The sequence below is a fragment of the Opisthorchis viverrini genome (assembly GCF_000715545.1).
Source record: "Opisthorchis viverrini unplaced genomic scaffold opera_v5_128, whole genome shotgun sequence".
Classification (NCBI taxonomy): Eukaryota; Metazoa; Platyhelminthes; class Trematoda; order Opisthorchiida; family Opisthorchiidae; genus Opisthorchis; species Opisthorchis viverrini.
Window position 1 is genome coordinate 423,058 of NW_008751782.1, and position 18,627 is coordinate 441,684.

General features: G+C 45.7%; 1 protein-coding gene across 1 annotated transcript in view; it reads right to left on the reverse strand.

The window, feature by feature from the left end:
- T265_06196 (hypothetical protein) overlaps positions 1 to 18,627 on the reverse strand; it is a gene marked incomplete at both ends in the record, with an annotated part of 34,796 nt that overhangs the window by 12,387 nt on the left and 3,782 nt on the right. Inside the window, 8 exons of the mRNA XM_009171404.1 lie at positions 644 to 815; positions 4,380 to 4,631; positions 4,786 to 5,090; positions 7,591 to 7,835; positions 9,345 to 9,384; positions 15,963 to 16,085; positions 16,138 to 16,236; positions 18,200 to 18,598. Coding sequence (XP_009169668.1) covers positions 644 to 815; positions 4,380 to 4,631; positions 4,786 to 5,090; positions 7,591 to 7,835; positions 9,345 to 9,384; positions 15,963 to 16,085; positions 16,138 to 16,236; positions 18,200 to 18,598 — 1,635 coding nt within the window. The remainder of the gene's footprint in view (positions 1 to 643; positions 816 to 4,379; positions 4,632 to 4,785; positions 5,091 to 7,590; positions 7,836 to 9,344; positions 9,385 to 15,962; positions 16,086 to 16,137; positions 16,237 to 18,199; positions 18,599 to 18,627) is intronic.

The following is an 18,627-nucleotide window of genomic DNA, read 5'->3' on the forward strand; positions in this document are numbered from 1 at the left end:
CTCAACCGTTTCTATAGACGAGTGGTTTACATTTATCCATGGACTTGTTGGTGAAATTTTGTCCCATTTTGAACTGAACAAATTTCCCGCTTCATTTGCCCTCCGTGTGCCATCCTGTGTTGCTAACTGCCCAAGGTTCAATCTAGCCGTAAGCTTTTCTTTAATTTTTTCTCTTTAATTTTTCTTTTTCTCTTTAATTTACTGTTAGTTTCCTATAGAACTACGGTTTACCTATCTGTACTGTCCGCCCAAGTCCAATTCAATATATTGTTCACTGCCCAACTGCGACTACTGAACAAACGCAGGTGAAGTTCGTAGAATTCGGTTTCGCCGCAATTCCTACTGACCGTCTGTTGGTGAATTAGGCTACACGTTATCTGTCAGACAGGACACCTAGATCGTGCGTTTAGGCTAAGTAACCTAGTCCTTGCTTTGAGATCACAGCCTTAGCACAGGATCGTACAAGACCAATGAAATGCACATAGGATACTGTGTGAAAAGATTCACTACGTACAAACAGAACTGAAAGGCGAATATGCTCATCGTCCAAAAAGAGTATACAAGGAAGTCCATTGTAAAAGGGCAGTGGAATCTAATCTACCTTGAGAAACCCTATCACTAGGCGACAATAATAAGAACTCACCTAGTAGTGGTAAAGTACAACTTGCGCACGCAACTTCTTGCAAAAAAGAAGTAACACGCAAGTGATGTGGAACTTGACTTTCTGGTTTCAACAGGAGTTTCTTCCCAGTACCATCCACCTCGGTCGACAACGTGGAATCGTCCCCCGGAGAGGGTTGGCTGCCAGAAAGAACCTAAATCAACAAATGCCGGGGGAAGAAAATTGGTTTTAGCATTAAAGTGGTCAAATACGCCAAGCACAAAATTCCCAACCTGAAAACCAAAGTCAAACGTTTAACACGACTATAGAGGGAATGATTTATACTACAAATATCTAGTGCCAAATTGACAGCACATTCACTGGGAACGGTAAGTTGCTCTAGGCTAAATCTGCCAAAAACCTCGCTACTTTCAAAATCCAAGTAATCAGTTTATTCTTTCAGTATGGCTAGCAAAACGAGTCACCAAGCGGTAAATGCTGTTGACGAAGTGAAGATAAGTGTTCAATTCCAAGAAAACCACGTAATGACGTCGCCTCGTTAATGGAATTGAAAAATGGCGGAAAGGAATGGTAGGAACCAACAGCAGTCTGTCAGTCACCCACGATCTATATCGAACAAGTATCCGATAAAACTCGTTCCAGTTTACGCATTTCAACATCCACGGTCGTCCAGCAATCATCAACTACAAAGATTGCCTTGCCTGAGAACGACGGTGAATGTTATAGAGGAGGTCCGATGGAGAGAACTCCTCAAGAATGACCCTTCGTTACGTATGGAGAAAAAATTTTTTCATGAAGTTTGAGTCTGAGTATATTCCTGTAAAACATGGGCGGTTGGATACAGTTAGCTAGCTCATAAAGTGGGTAAAAGCGATCTACATTCGTAGTGTGAATTGTACAATTTAAAAACCCGAAAAAATGCGCGCTTCACAAAACATCCACAGCAATGGGAACCAATCGATGAAAACACAGCGTGACACTGTCTACTTAAACGTAGAAGTAGTCAGCCAGGGACTGTAATCCACGGGAACGAACAAGCATAGTTAAAAACCTTCCAGCTGTAAGACCCTTCCAGTGCCTAGCTGCCATGCTACCCGAAGGAAGCACGAGGGCTGGGATACTACCAGGTCGCCCAAGCGTAGACAGGGGAAGCCGAAAGGCAGAGGTCGGGTACAAACCACGGAACTTCCGGTCAGTCTAATCACTTGAGCCATCGGACAAGACTGATCCATCGAAAGCTGGTACGACAGATTTGCAGTTCTTCCACTTAGGAAAAGGATAAACAAAGGACAATTTCTTCATGCAAAAAAGTGGAGGACAAAAACGCCAGGTTTCCTACAAGCACTAGTGCATCAGTACCCGGCGCCCAATAGCATCTAGTACTGTGAACTTTCTATTCAGTTGAAGCTTCCAAAAAACGTGCCAAGGTCAGACGTTTGGCAAAGACGCTGACGTCCAATCGAACTGTGAATGAAAGTTTTAGCCCGATATTCCAACCATCTTCAAAGGTTGTGTGTGCAATTCCAAATTTTCGCACAGATTCAGGATATTTTTGTCGCTTTGCACACGCTACATGCCCATGGTGAAGAAGTGTTCGAAAAGCTCCGAGTGCTGCGGCGATTTCATCTCAGATGCACAATCTCATCACCAAGCCTTACGATGCAATCCCACGTTCCGGAATTATACATGTGCTGTTACGCACAAGCATTGAGTAACAGCAGAGGCCCACTTGATATGCAGTGAGTTTTTCTAAGTCTAGTTTGAACACGGATACGTAGCAAATTTCAACCGCGACTACCGTAAATTAAAATGTTCGGTCCAGAACCAGACTATAGGGGTAGATGTTGTATTGCTACCTGTGAATCAAAACAAGATTGAAAAGTTTGTTCCGGCCGGGCACGTTCACCCAGTACAATGAATTCTTTGGCACTGTCAGCGCACGATAGGCCAAAACATAACCTAGCCACATGTAGCTAAATGCATCGTTATCTATCAGAATCTGTGTTGATGAGAATGAAAATATGGCGATGGGCAGATGAAATAGAGAAAAGGTGGCTGTGTTGTCCGGTCGGACAATGTCGTGGCAGACAGCGTTCTGAATGGGCTTTTTTGAGCGCTTAACGCCAGACAGAAGAACTCGTACCCCCGGTGTCTGACCTGGATCCTCAGCAGATTAGACCAAGCAGACGTTGATTCAACCTGGATAACGGGGGATGGTGATCACACCCCTATGAGTAAATAACGAAAGACGCACGATTTCGGAGTGAACAGCCACTTGCTCTACGCGAACTCACAAGGTGTCACCGACTGACGGGTAAAATCCAGCCCAACTGGGTAGTCTCAACAGGCCAACTCAAAACAACATCGACATCCACCTGACCGGTGTCTTTGTCGGCGAAATCTCCAGAAAAAAAGCAAATTGAACTGAGCCTTAAGGTCAGACGACAATAGCAGGCAAACAATTACACTGTTGCCATATACAAGTGTTGCTGAAGCAACATGCATCAGCTTTAAGCGTCGCAAAATGCCATTCGAAGTTAATTTGTAGGTCTACATGCCTTAGAAATGGTAAAAACGAAAGAACAAAGAAGGCAGGCTCGATTGTGTGCTATGAAGAAGGCCATAGAGCTCCAAGAGCAAAGCGTTAATCGTATTTTGGAGTATTTTGAGTATAATGGAGTGGGTCCATGGTTAATTTTCTAAGAGCCAAAGTGGAAGGTTAACTTGAGGGACCCCACTCGAAGAAATTGACCTGAACAAAAACGGAGCGTAGCCACGAGAATGTAACACGATGGGAAGCGATGACCACCAATGCAGTCCTTCGAACAGTAACTCAGGGCGTCCAACCACCGCATATGTCGATGACTGTCAAACTGGTTAGATCCAGACTTGTGTCCGATCGTGGAACTAAGCGTCTTTCGTGTCCCCTTCTAAGGACAATTCATTGATAGCCGCATCCCGAAGGTGACGGCCACCGATCCTGCGATGATGCGGTCCAACTGGTGAAGCCTTTCCTAGTTCCTCTCGTGGGCGTAAACCCCTTAACGGTAATTTTACCCGAACGTCTGTCATGGGAATGTCATTAGGCGTCTGAAGGTCACCAGCCGACCACGCCAAAACTTATTTCGTCCTGATAGCTCCACCGCTGTACGTTCACGGCTGGGTACTCAACACAAATGGATTTTTCACAGCTAACCTTACAAAAACGTCATTCTTCTATCAACAATCTGGGGGGATGCCCGTAGACATCTAGTTCTGCCCATGAACCAGGGTATTGTATGTATTATGCCACGGTAGCATAGTAAACGCCGTACTGTATGTCCACCTCTTTACAGATATACATCGACCACGTGATCCGCCCTATTCAAGAGTGACAATGTGCTTGTTTAAAACTCATGGGTGTCAGCTTGAATTTTCTGAGTAGATGTGCTTTACTTGAATCCATAGTTTTATGGACCTGCATATTATCAAATTCCCCGACATTTGTTCGTCCGTTGGTACCTGTAACGACAGACAATTTTTTGGTAGATTTTTTTTAAATTTTGGATGTATTATTGGTACCCCTGTTTAGAATAATAGCTTCGCTTCCTAACAGAACCGTTACACGATTCCCAGTCCAGCCTGCCCTACAGTTCAACGTGTTTTACCAGCAAAGACAGTGTTGCTCCAACCTCTCGAACAAAGCATACGACAAATGGGATTTACACAACAAGCAGTCCGGCATGTCAGGAAGGAAAGACAGTTCATTCTACCTTACAACGTTTTTAAGGACTAAAATGTCCTGCACAGCACAAAAACAGATAAGCAAAATCAAACTTGCAAAAATTGCCCGACGCAGTGCCTGTCTGGCAAACGGATCAGTCACCTGATCGAGGAGCGAGGAGTAGGGAGCCAGTTGGACCAAAGTTTTGCCGTTGATCTTGTTCCGAAGAAAAAGCACCACAAATCTGCTCAGACCGACAACCGAAAGCCAATAGGCGATTTGGTTTTCGTTCCAGTTGATCAACGGCTATAGGTGGAAAAATGGAAAGGAACAGCAATCAAGTGTGATCTGTTCCGTTGAACGCAAAGCAAACACCAATAACAGACAAAAGCCGGCTATAGGATTTATCATAGAATCGTATGTGAGTGTAGATCAAAAGTGCATTCGAAAAAGTGTTTACCTGCTCCAACGTGGAGATTGCTACCCCTGGTAGAAAGCGGCCATCACTTATAACCACAGACTGGGTAGAGCTGGATGATTCTGTTGATTTCTGGGATAAGGTAGAATCTTGTCGTAGACACGGCACACGATCTCCCCGAACAGCGACTAATCGAGAGCATTTGGCGTGGAAGATAGATTTGCAACACGTGCACTGACAGGCCGAGCAGCGCGGCGTGATGACATAATCGTTGCAGAGCGGACAAATTATCGGACAACTGACAGAGACACGGGTAAAACGATGCGGTCTGGATGGTTGGGGAGAAGCTACACGGAATGCAAAGAGACAAAAAGGCAGGTGGCCATACAGACAGTACCAAGGGTAAGAATAAAGATAGGTTATTTTATGCCACATCGACAAACTGGTCAGCTTCAAAGAACGGGTAGCAGCCTATCTAGCAAAAGACGAGCTGGAGGCCTATGGTAGAAAGGGCCATCACTTATAACCACAGACTGGGTAGAGCTGGATGATTCTGTTGATTTCTGGGATAAGGTAGAATCTTGTCGTAGACACGGCACACGATCTCCCCGAACAGCGACTAATCGAGAGCATTTGGCGTGGAAGATAGATTTGCAACACGTGCACTGACAGGCCGAGCAGCGCGGCGTGATGACATAATCGTTGCAGAGCGGACAAATTATCGGACAACTGACAGAGACACGGGTAAAACGATGCGGTCTGGATGGTTGGGGAAATGCTACAGGGAATGCAAAGGGACAAAACGACGGCTGGCCATATAGACAGAACCAAGGATAAGAATAAAGATAGCAAATGACAAAGCACATTTTTGCAAGCGTTATTCCAAGTAGTTGGGTCACATAAACAGCCACATAGACAAACTGGCCAGATTCGAAGAACGGGTAGTAGTCTATCTAGCAAAAGACGGGCTGGAGGTCTGACCCCAGCAAACAAAAAGAATCAAAAACACTACCTAAATAAAATACTGTGACTGAAAGTGAAACACCACTATTCAGATATGCTGGTTGTTGACAGGATAGCTGGACCGTATAGATTCGGTCCAAAAGCAGCCAACCCCTTCATCTCACCTCAAGCTGGTGTGAGCGATCACCAAATCAGGTGAACAGTAGAACACGGACAATACCCAGTCGAAAGACGCTTTGGAACAGCTCATACCGTCAACATTCCAAAGCGTCGTCCAACCGGCGCACAAAACAAACAGGAAACGTCACCTTGGGGGAGCTAATTCTGCGGTATTGAATTCTTTCGATTTCGACCATTCGACGCCAACCAGACTGAAACCGCTGTTTCAGTCTTGTCCTTTTCCGAAGAGGACTTTTGCCGGTTGATCTGGATTTAGGATAATTGAAAACTCCCAAGTATACAAGCCTACGATACCGGCAAAATCTTCTGGATCTAACTGGACTGGACACAACCGACGGCTTTAACCCGACAACACGTGTATGCAGCGATTTGGATACCGTGTAAAACTAGCGCAGTCAAAAATTAGGCTAAAATGAACAATAACTCGGTATTCATCAAGTTCTCGGTTAGAACAACTTAAAGTAAACTTAAAGTAAAACACATCATGTCATACTCATCTGCAGTTCTTATTCGATTTCGGCAACGCACCTACACCTAAACTATACTGGCAACCAACATTCAGATTCACCATGGGTCAGTACAGGTCCATTACACTTAAGATGGAAATTGGGATATTCAGTCCGTGAAATAGCTCATACTTTTGCGATAAAAGCTGTTAACATCATCCGTAAAAAAAATGAAATTTAGTCGAGCAACTTCAGTAAAACAAAAGATCCCTACTTGGAAGATATTTTCGTGCCCCTAGAAAATGTTCCCACAAGAGGAGTTATTTCCTCACCTCGATGAGTCAACCTACGCACATTACAGGACGCAAGGCAACCAGCTCGCAACCGTTTATTTAGAGAGCAGAAACACAATTTCCATTATTCCCATTGAGTCACACATGTTGAATAAGTGGCAACTTACGTGACACACATACCAAAAGGAAGAAAATCAGTCTAGGCTTAATTCACTACCTATCAGGTTGCTGAAAAATCTTTGACAGACCGGTCTCGCCATTCCTGGCGCTCAACAGGTAGGCGCAGTCTCCGAGTTTCCGTCAACCTTATGTTCTCCTTGAACCCAAATTGCACGAAATTAACGAACCACATCCATTTGCATACCAATTTTGTTTTGACAAGAGACTCACCTGGAACCCAGCTGAATCTCTTGTTTGCAGCAAATCAGTGGTGGTACAAAACAACGATGCTTATTGCCATTGTTGGTCGTGAGATTTGTTTACTCACTCTGTGATTAAACGCTCCTTTTTGGTAAAGACGCAAACTAATTTTCAATTGAAACATGCGTTTCATTATCTTAAACCGATCAGAATCTGAGTTAAATATTGAGAGGCAAATATTCAATCATCTCCGGTTCTTGGCACTGTTTTCATCAATCTGTGTTAAGGTGTGTTGGCAAGCCATTAGCTGCCAACGCTAAATATCGATTCAAAACGCTCCTCTGCTACTGCAAGGTCACTTTTGAAAAGGGTTGAAGTTTGAGGTGGAAATCTGTTCAATGTGCTTTCCCTCAACCCCATTGCTCATACTAGAACTGACATCAACTACAACGGCCGAAACTCTCCTCAATTTTCTAGAGATACATGTGGCAACACTGTTGTATCTGAAAATCCAATTCTGACGAAAAAAGCCCTGGAATGACCAGGTTAGTTTTTTAGTCGAGCGCCCAAAGTATGTTCAGTCAGCTACCACAATTTTGACTCACACACTGTTCCGATTCGATGAGGAGAGCTACCAGCTCTTTCTACGTAGACAGTGCTAGATGCCACAGAATTTTTGCTGGAAGCTTCCGGAGAGAGGATTGTATGTGGCTGTGTGGACCTTCCGTAGCGCTGTACACGTGGAGGCAGCGATGGAGGCGGCTGCTCCGCATCGATGGCTAATGAACTTTTGAAATCAGGGTCACCCGAATGGCCGGCAACGGGATCCGAGTCAGACATGAAGCCAGAACTGACTCACTACCAGAATAGGACCACACCATTCGTAGAGTTCACAACAAACATGTTGCGCTGAAAATATAAATGAAGCGTGTAGTACAACTCAGACGGAGATGTTAGCATGTCGAACCTTTCTGGGAGAGTCGACATCGTTTAGAACTATGAAACAAGCTGACGTGCTCATATCATTCCGCACAAATGGCAAATGGTGCAGCGCATGGAAAGGTTGATGGGCGGCCAATTCAGGCAATACAACTTTAGAGAATAGCAACGAAAAATGACAGAAACGTGAACCCAGAAAAAGTTAGAGGAACAACCAAGCGAAAAAGAAATCTTTGTGCGGCCAACGGTTTGAGACAAATATCGAATTCGTTTGTGCTTAAGCCTGCGATTCCTGAAACTGATGAGTAAAGACTAACCTAGCAGAGATATCATCGTGAAATCACGCTTCAGCGCATCGCCCTGAAGTGCCTGCACGGTTCATGTGTTGCAGCGAAGCCCTGCGTTAGTGAGAAGGCTAGGTGCGCGAAGCACAATAGCGACAAGTCGAATTGAAGAAGCAAGTGAGTGGATTCAGAAGTTAAATCAGTTTTGTCCATCGCTGTTCCCACCTCGCACTGGTTCAGTACTGTCCCTGTCTGAAGATCCGCCCGTTTGCTAGTTTACTACGTAGAACTTCGTGAGATGCACACTACTGATTACTTCAAACAAGGATGAGACAGTTGGTTTTTCATCATATAGTTACTTCATTTGCCGTATGAAATCTGAATTGACATTCCTCAACCCTTAGAACAACGATCGGAATTGCCGACATCCATCGGTCAATGCGGATGAGTGCCTGATTAGAGATGCTGTCTTATGGTGCTACAATTACGGGACAGGACACATGAATAGCGAGAAAATCCGTACTTGTCCGCTAGATTGATACTCTTCCTCACGTTGGACGGGGATTAAAATGGTCCAAATTTGACAAACCTCCGGTTTTAACCCTCAATAATGAAGGACAGTGGCTAAACGTATTCGTGTCAACTAATCACAGGATGAAAGTTGAAGTATACGAATACAACAGCAGATTACTCAGTTGTAGTGAGCCGGCCAGCACAAGCTCCATTGGAAATTTTGTTCACGCTCAGGCATTCAGAAGTGAGAATTCAGATGCGTCCAACGTGGGTTGGTGGAGCAGTGGTTACACGCTCGCCTCGCATGTCAGATGTCCGGGTTCGAATCCCGGCACGGCTGTTGGATATGCACTGCTGATGAGCTCTAATAAGAGCGAAACTCGAGTCCAGTGCTCCCCCCCCCCCGTTTGGTGTTGGTGTGGATTTACCAGAATAATTGCGCCAGGACAGGAGGACGACTGTCCAAATGAGGGTGATGTGAATGTGAACAATACACACCCCGCAAACCCCACAACATGCATCAAATACCAATAAAATGATCACATCTCCGGGCGAAACAACGGGTAGAGGGGAAATCACAGCTGATCATCAGCTGATCGTGTTTCGCTTGATCAGATACTCACCTGTGTGCATTGGTGAGTAACTTATTCTTGTCTGGTTTCCCTAGAACCCCAGGGTTTTTATAAAGTCCCAGTCCATCTTATTTTTTCTTCACTCATAGTAAAATATTGTCATATGGTAACTCGAAGACAGCAGTGAACATCAACGTAGTGCTATCGATGATGAGGACTATTCATCCATTTTTTGTGCCTTGCATTCGACGACGCATCCAGTTTTACCCACCAAATTCGGTCAAACTAGGACGGCCCATCAGTGGAAAAACGCGTCCAACCTAAGTTCCCGCTAAAAATCCATGCTATGCATTGCGCGCACAGTTATATCAGGCTTTTGCTAAATCGCTCGAGTTCTGCATGAAAATTGAATTTTGTGGGGTAAAAGACCTGGCACGCCCACAAACAATTTGCCGAACCACAATGGTGAGAGTTGTACAAGCTGATAACATGAGTTGTCACTATGTATTTCTGAAAATGACGAGAAGAAAAACAGGGGTTTTTGACTACTATCGATCAACGTCCGGCGAACGCATCATAGGAATCTTTCTAGTTCGCGTTCTTGTTCCTTTGCTTCCGGGTTCATCCACCGGTGATTCAAACTCAAATACGGTGACGGGTTGTGTTCACCAAACCGTGGAAGTTCGAAATTGGGATGTTTATCCATGAAGTCCACATAAGTCTTGGCGAAAATCGAAAGCACACCGAACCCCATGGCTCGGCGGAGCCGCATCAATGGGGGTCCTGAATAAAAAAGGAGTTTGAGCTGGTAAGATGATAGATCACGTACACAAAGAGTGTGCAATCTGAAATCTTCTATCAGAAGCAAAATGAACTGAGTCATCAGAAAGGATGCCTAGATGAATAAATGTATCGGTATTTGGCGATCCAGTTATCAATATAATCGTCAACAGCATAACAGTGTTCAAAACTCATGTTTCACTGTCGTATGACCTTAATTTACTTGAAATCCGTAGTGTGGAGAAAAAAGACAACAATCGATGGGGAAGGAAACTTAGTGCTAGCCTCTACCATTCCGAGGCGACTACATCTCCAGACGCTCGAACCCTGGAACATTGAACTAAGGCCATTCCTTGGAAGCGATCTAGCCCCTTTGATCTAAAAATTTGATTTCTCGAAAGGATGCTTGAGAAGTGACTTTTCCAAACGCGATAATCGGTAACATTCGGATGAGTTTGTTTTGTAACACACCCATACTGTGAGTCGCATCAAACTGACCCAGGCTTCTTTGAGGAGGCATAAAATACAACCGTGCACCAACCCATCAAATACCGATGATACGCTTCAGTCTTCGACTGTCGATCAGTCTGGAAAACAGGTTGATTCAGGTCACACTCAAAATGTTCGTCAAATTTTCTCACCAAACGCCAGAGATGAGCTCCTCTCCTAGCAGTACAGAAGCACAAGTCAAAGGGACGTATGAAAGACTACTACGCAATGCATCGCAAGCAACCTGCTCGTAGGATGGTGAATGTAACTGGGAATGGACAATGCCACCTACATGTGGTGCTGGAATCTCTGACTATTGTATCTCCGTTCGTGTTCGTACACGGAAACCATTGGATCTCAGGACGGTCCCGATGAAGCCTTGATGATCGATAATCAACTGCACATCAGATCATACGTTGTTTGTGTGTGGAAAGGGATGCGTGGTAAAACCAGCAAATTCAAAAGGTGTGAGGGGTGCAAATGCACGGAACCTGTTCTAGTTAATCCGCAAACCCAAAAGGCCTTCTGTGAATGAGCTAATCAAAGGTAATATAACATGATAACAGTAGCAGCGCTGCGAATGCAGTGGTTCCAGGTGGTACAGCTTTGTTCACCGAGGATAAGGGGAACAAGAAAAGCCAAGAAATCACTCAGCTGTAACACCACTTCGGTGTCTAGCTAACATGCCACCCGAAGGAAGCACGAGGGCCGGGATACTGCCAGGATTCCCAAGGCTAGACAGGAGAAGTCGAGATGTAGAGGTTGTGTTTGAACAACAGACTTCCGGTCAGTAAATTCGAGCTCTAACCACTGAGCAACCTCGCTCCCTAAGGAGAATAAGGGGATGAGAACTACATATTGGAGGCGACGGCCCAATCTACGACGACAAATGCATCCGTTTGTCCAGCAAGGCAAGAACTACGCAGTGAAGGGATAGCCTTGATGCAAGACGGCCTTTAGGTGCGTGACATAGACACAATTGTCAGGATGACTAAACAGTGGTTTACCTTGTCCCGTTATCTCCGTCAAGGAAGACGGATGAGTTAACTGGTAAGTACTCATGCAGCACGGCTGTCAAAGTAAATGATAAAGAACCCGGTATGTTTCCTTCCAAATTAGTCACCTCTGGAGTAATGCGTGATATTAGTCTATCAGTAAAAGGCAGGGTCTACAACGCGGAAGTGCGTCTACACAGTTGTAAAGCCTGGTCACTGTGCATCAAAGTCAACATAAGAAAGTTTGTCTTTGATCAACGGTGCCTTCGAAGCATTGCACATATATCATGGGAACATCAAACTGGCAATGTTGAATCACCCCGAATAGCTATCAGCAACGAATTTGATGCTCCTCCAGCTGATGAGTTGATTCGGACGCCCCAACAACGCTGCCAGGGCCGCGCGCTTCGGGCTCCATTTAGTCCATTTACTCACTATGCCATCCCGACCTAAAGATGTCCCTTGTCGCGGAGGTCGGGGTTCTATGCTGCAATGATCCTACCGGCTATACTGGCTGGAACTACTATCCTAAACGTTCAACTGCGCCAGGAAGGTCAACGGGGGCAAACCACACAAAGAACAGCGAGTATCCGTAATCCAAGTAGTCGTATTAAGGGATGGTCTGGAGGTAAGGTCGCACCGTCTTCTGCGCTGGAAGTGCGAGGGCAGTAAGCCGTTTCCCCCACATGACCACCATGCTTATATTTATGGACCCAGCTATGCTGCCTTCCCCCAAGGACGGACGGGTTAGAAAAATCTCGGACCTAAAACCCGAACACCCCGATAGCCCAGTGGTTGGCCGTGACCACCGGTGTATTATCAAATACGTCGAAAAACTTTTAAAATGAAAGAGTCCGGTGCTGCTCAAAAGGGACCTGCTGTGCGCAGCCGCACTAGGAGTGAGACATTAATGCCTTAATTCCTGCGTCCTCTGGCCAGGCCGGTCCCCTGCGATCAAGTGGGTCATACTATTAAGTCATTGGTTCCGCGAGGGATCCCCCAACAACCTAACAACCGCAGCCTCGCAGGTCAGACGTTTGGGTCAGAGGCTAGGGGTAGGATGCCAGAACAAAATTCGATATTCTTCCACTGCTTTTTGGGTTAGACCTTTGGGCGGAAAGCCCGAGGTGAAATAACTCAACCAAATTCCCTTCTTCGGCTTGGGCAACCAGGATGTAACATTTGCCTTTCCTCGCTCACCCGCCCTCCGCCACATCCTCTCCTCACCCATCGAACGATGCAGTACGACCAACGCATCCACCACTCCCCTAGTCGTTGTTTTACGTTTGAACCGTATCACAAAATGGAGGGCAGCTCCGTTCATCAACTTCGACAAGTTGCAGTAGTTCACAAGTTTCGAGCCGATCGTGTTAGAAAGCCACTGGAAACACAGTCTGGCGGATGACTTAGATTGTCTGGAGGCTGAATGGAAGCGAGTAAATAAGCGATCATTGTAGATTTCAGAATGGTTTGTCAAGGCAAACTGACTCGACTAGATGAACACTGGATAGCGTCAACATCAGTAGATCGTATTGCTGCTCCTGCAGCTAACGACTGTGATGGCGCACGGCGGTCCTTCAAACATTGGATGATCAGGAGCCTGAAGAATAAAAGAGAACGCTGGTGAACTACAAAGGCCCAGGAACTGGAGAACGCTTTCACTGCAGGCAACAACCGCGCTCCGTTTCAACTGATTCGATCAACCGGTCAAAAGAATGTAGTTGTCAGTGACACACTATGCGGAAAAGACGGAACGGAAATTAACTCCATCAACCGCCAACTTCAGCGGTGGGCCGAACACTCCGAAGAACAAGTCAGCTGGGTACCTTCAACAGGAGCCCTCGAAGAACCCAGCAAGCCTGAATGGAACATCGACACCAACCCGCTATCAACAACCGAAATACAACGTGAGATATCAATCCTCAAGCGCGACAAGGCACCTGGCGTAAGTGGTCTGTACGTCGCGCTTTTTAGAGATGGCGAGCTCCACTGACATCCATACTGCACAAAATTCGAGACGGAACCAGAATACCAGTCGAATGGTGCTCCTCGACCGTCATCCCAGTTTTCAAAAGGAGCGCAACAACATCATGTGAAAACCATCGTGGCGTCAGCCTGGTATGCGCCACATCTGGTTCTTGAGAATCAAGCTGGATTTCACCATAGTCAAGGATGCATCGGCCATATCTTTTCTTTGAAAACAATTCTCCAATTGTCCCATGTTGGTCGTTTTTAACGATCTGAAAGCTGCTTTTGATCATGTCGATTGTCAGAAACTTCGGCGGTCTGGCAAACAAATACGTCCCTTCCAAATCCATGTCTTATGAGGGTATTGTATGAGAGTTCCTGTGGGCGCGTACGAGTAAACGGCAAGCTTTCGCCACGCTCAGTGGTGTAGGACAAGGCCCTCTCTCATCAATTAACGCGTAGATAAATTTGTTTACTTGGGCAGTTGTGCTCGTGGAATGGCTGGAGATGAGATTACTTCTCGCATCGGGAAGGCCAGGACAGCTTTTGCCAACCTCCGACACCTATGGCGCAGACGTGACGTCAGTTTGTCTGTCAAGGGCAGAGTTTACTTTGCAGCGTTCACACTGCTTTGTGGATCAGAAACGTAGCCTCTACCTGCAGAGGGCAGACGAAATCTGTCAGTGTTTGACAACCGGTGTCTCCGAAACATTGGTCGGGTATGGTGGAAACATCGGATTAGTAATGTTGAGAAACTCTCCCGCGACAGGTTAATTACTCACGCTTCATAGGACGGTGGTTACGCTGGTTAGGACATTTACTCTCCATACCAGAAGACCGTCTGCCTCTCAGAGATATTTTTGCCCAGCCTTGTGCTGAGTAGAAGCAGTCGAGAGGTGGGCAGTGTATGACGTGGTAACGAAGTATGAAGACACTCATCAGTAAACTTAGCCGGGTTGACAACTGCCGCCTCCCTGGATGAAGACCCGAGAACTCAACTCACCAATGGTTAATGACGTTGACCCAACTGGCAGAATCGCATAGCCAGTGGTACTCGCGCATCAAACCTCTAGCCATCAATGCAAAGCTAAGCTTGTAACGGTAGATATTGCCGATGAGGCATGCGAGTAGTGTGTGGTTTTCTCGTAACCCCACCTTGATCTAATCTAAAGTGAGATTCATTACGGAATTAGCGAAACTGCTTCGTAGCATCCGTTTACAATTGCGTGATAGTCAATGAATATCCAGGGAAGTTCAAGAAGACGCGTTCAAGAAGAAGACGGACACTCAATTTTAAAGGATGAGTTTTGCTTCCTGTCCAATAGTCTGTAACTGTTTAGTTGGTATTTTCTAATAAACAACTCCGCGGCGAAGTGCTTTTCTTCCCTTCAGCCAGTTGCCGAACTACCTATACATGCCATCGTCTCCTGAACTTGGTTGCTGTTTAGTTGTATTTTCTAATAAACAACTCCGCGGCGAAGTGCTTTTCTTCCCTTCAGCCAGTTGCCGAACTACCTATACATGCCATCGTCTCCTGAACTTGGTTGTATGTCCCACACTATACTACTTTCCGATCACCAAAACCATAGCAGCTGGAACCTTTGTGCCTACAGCACAAGGTTGATAAGTGATAATTTGACTGATTGGTTGGTTGGTTGGTTGGTTGGTCGCCATAACCTGTTTAATGACAGTCTCAATCAGAGAAAACCATCAGGCACACAACGCTGGAGCTGCAGACGCAGCATGGAACACATAATAAATGGTTTTGGTTGTACTCGTACATGAGAGGTGGAGATAGCCGCAACAGCCACGTCACCAAAATGGTGGGGTCATACCTAATATTTTGTTCCCAATCACCAACTCAAGGTTTTCTGTCTTTCATTCTTCTTTGTCTTCCTAACCTGGATTATACATTGTTATAAGCTGCGGCGACCCCGACCACCTTACATGCGGCTGATAAACTGAGTTGGACTAAATGAGCTGGAAAACCTCCTGATGTGTGACAGCTAAGTGTCGTATGTAATAGCGGTGTGATGTTGTCAAGGATGATGATGGTCAGCAAGACACCCAAGTAACTGCAGAGTCACTTGCTAACGTCACCCACAGTCTTGTGTTTGATTCCGAAACAGTCTTGGCGGAATCCTCCTGCAGAAACTAAATTTGATTAGTATCGGAGGGCTCGCTGAAGATTTTAGGTCGAAAACTTCTTAGACATCACAATATTTTCATCCAAAAAAGTACTCTCAAAGCAATCTAGTGGTGGAAAAGAGTGCTAGGGCACAGGTGTTTAAGTTGTGTTTGGTAAGCATACTATTAAAATAAGATTTGGGTGAACACAAAGCAGTCTCATTCTACCTAAAACCAAAACACCAGTGAGAGTAAATCCTGAAATGTTCGGTGCGCAAATCATGCATTTCACATAGTCGGGAAAACCTACCATGACTGCCAGAAACTATGCCAGCAGCAATACCGCCAACCAGATGGTTGCCCCAGTGATTTGTGTCCCCGGAAAATCGCGATGAAACATACGATCCTGTAGCATGCGCAACTCCGACAGCAGCTAACAAAGAATGGTTAAAAGGATCACACGTGGAACGACCAGGAGAACCTACTTCCTTTTAAAATGAATTTGATGCAAGCAATCCCAACCTTGGGGACCTGGACCCCGGTAAGAAGTGAAACGCCATAATAGCCAGCCGCGGCCATAAGTGCTGTTCGTAGAGAGAAATTCAGATATGTCATTCAAGAGAAGATAAAAAACAGTGCACAGGCGTAAACAATTGCAACAATGCTTTTGATGCGAAAAAACTCGGAATTCCTGGCAATGTACAAAAAGAAAAACTGCTAAATAGAAGACACTTCTTTAAAATTATTGCAGGAAAGCACATTAGGTATTCGATAGGCAACTCAAACTTTATGGTGAGTGGATAGTGGAATTAGCTTTTAACGGAAAAATCACATGAGACCCAAAACGAATAGAACCACTTGCTTAACTAAGCCAGACTTGTGGTCCAAAATTCCTGTGAAAGAAGAAAAAGCTAACAGAACCGTCGCAAGCCTTGACAGAACAAATTTCTGAAGTGCGTTAAAAATACCGGTGTTCCAGGCAGTAGCTTCGGTCCTCAACCCTAAGTCTCCTCAAGCCAGAATATTTTAATAATTGCTTCATCAACCAACAAAACGAGTGCAGTGTGTTTCGAGTTCGTCACGGAAAAGAGAGCGCAGAATCACGTCCGAAGTGCCTCTGGTCTAAATCCACGTCTGACAACATCGGTTGTTTAGAGAGCAGAACCGGCTTTGCCTATGTACTTGAGAACTAAGCTATTTCGACTAATGACTCTTCCTGATAATCACAAGCAGCCACTTGTCAGCTCGACCGATCCAGGACGACTCTTCTTACAGACACCAATTCTACACATTCTATTCTATTCAAATAGACGGTTGGTGACTTCCACCACTTAGTGACCGTGGCCGCATAGTCCCACCTCAAAACTTCAACATTTCCTAGGCGTATTTTGTGTCACATACCCAGTGCATGTTCCATCATTGCTTATTCTTTCACCAGTGCTCAGCGGGTTTCTTTGCTAATTGACTATCTTTTGTGCTCAACGGTTCTGCGTGGTTTCAAGCCGTCTTATACAGACCTTCGTACAGTCGTTGCAGAGGGCAGAAATGCCGCCATATTGTCCAAACCTCGACCGGAGTAGTTGATACACTGAGTTTAGGTTCGGACCACGGACTCTCCGATCGGTAATTTGACGCCTTATCTACTGAGCTATCTCGAGCTCGTACTGCCAACATAACTCATCTTCAGGAGTGAAAAAATCGTCCAGCTGTGACACCCTTTCAGTGTCCGCTGCCATGCCACCCGAAGGAAGCACGAAGGCTGGGATACTGCCAAGATGCCAAAGTCTAGACAGCGGAAGTCGAGAGGCAGAGATCGGGTTCGAACCAAGAACCTTCACGCTCTAAACACTGAACTATCTCGCCCCCCTGAGCCGCTTTCGGGATGGGGTCCGCATGATCCCAGCTGTGTACGATTTAGGACTCTGCAAAAAACGGAGCTGAATCGATGTCCTTCCTGTTATCAGCCTCTACCTAAATTGGATGGGTGCTTGGAGGTGTGTGCACCTCAAAATGATTGCAGTAGATCAGTTCCTCATTCAGTTTCACTCGTCTTCACAATGAGGCTTCTGAATGAATTATGGTTGCATGGTAGCGAAGCATGAATGATAAACACTGATGTGTTGTCCATGGTGACCATGATGGCGACGATGACGAGGCAGTTAGTTCATCGACTATGCTTGGATTTTGAATCCATGCTTCTACCACGCAGCATACCTATGTCAAGTGAGTTGCGAGCAACAATTCCGTTGTCCTGCTTGATTCAGAGTGCGAACCCTGAAAGCAACCAGATAAACCTGGCATCGAGGCTTGAAGGTTGATTACGATATGCCTGAGACTGTAGACGCCCGCTGACCCGCACATGTCACTGTCATGGCCGATGGAAAAACATGAGAAAACGATTGTCGAACACCTGAAGAACTAATACAATTCCAAGGTACGTAAAACGCTCCACAACTTCCAGTGCCTCTCCATGAATCGTAAGTGGCGTGTTCAGTGACTGCACGTCCCCCAGCGTGACCTTATACTTTGTGGGTGCAAAGTGCATACCAGAGGACGGGATGACTTTGGTCAGTTCATCCAAGAATACTTGCGTCTTTTCCTTATCTTCGAACATGAGAACGATGTCGTCTGCATATTCCAGATCGACAAGGTTTTCTTCACTGGCTATTTGAACACCAGGGTTTTGGAGACCCTCCAGCGTTCGTCTCATTATTTCATCGATCACAAAGTTAAAAAGGAATGGAGAGAGTGGGCATCCCTGACGGACACCGCTTTGTGTGCGGAAGCTTTTGGAGAGCTCTCCGTACACTCTCACACGTCCGGAAGTCTGAGAATACAAAGAACGCATTATGTTTACAAACTTCCGGGGCATTCCTTGGTGGGCAAGCATTTCAAAAAGAACAGACCGGTCAACCGAATCGGATGCGCCTTGGAAATCCAGGAATACTAGAATTGTGGGTCGCTTATACGTATGG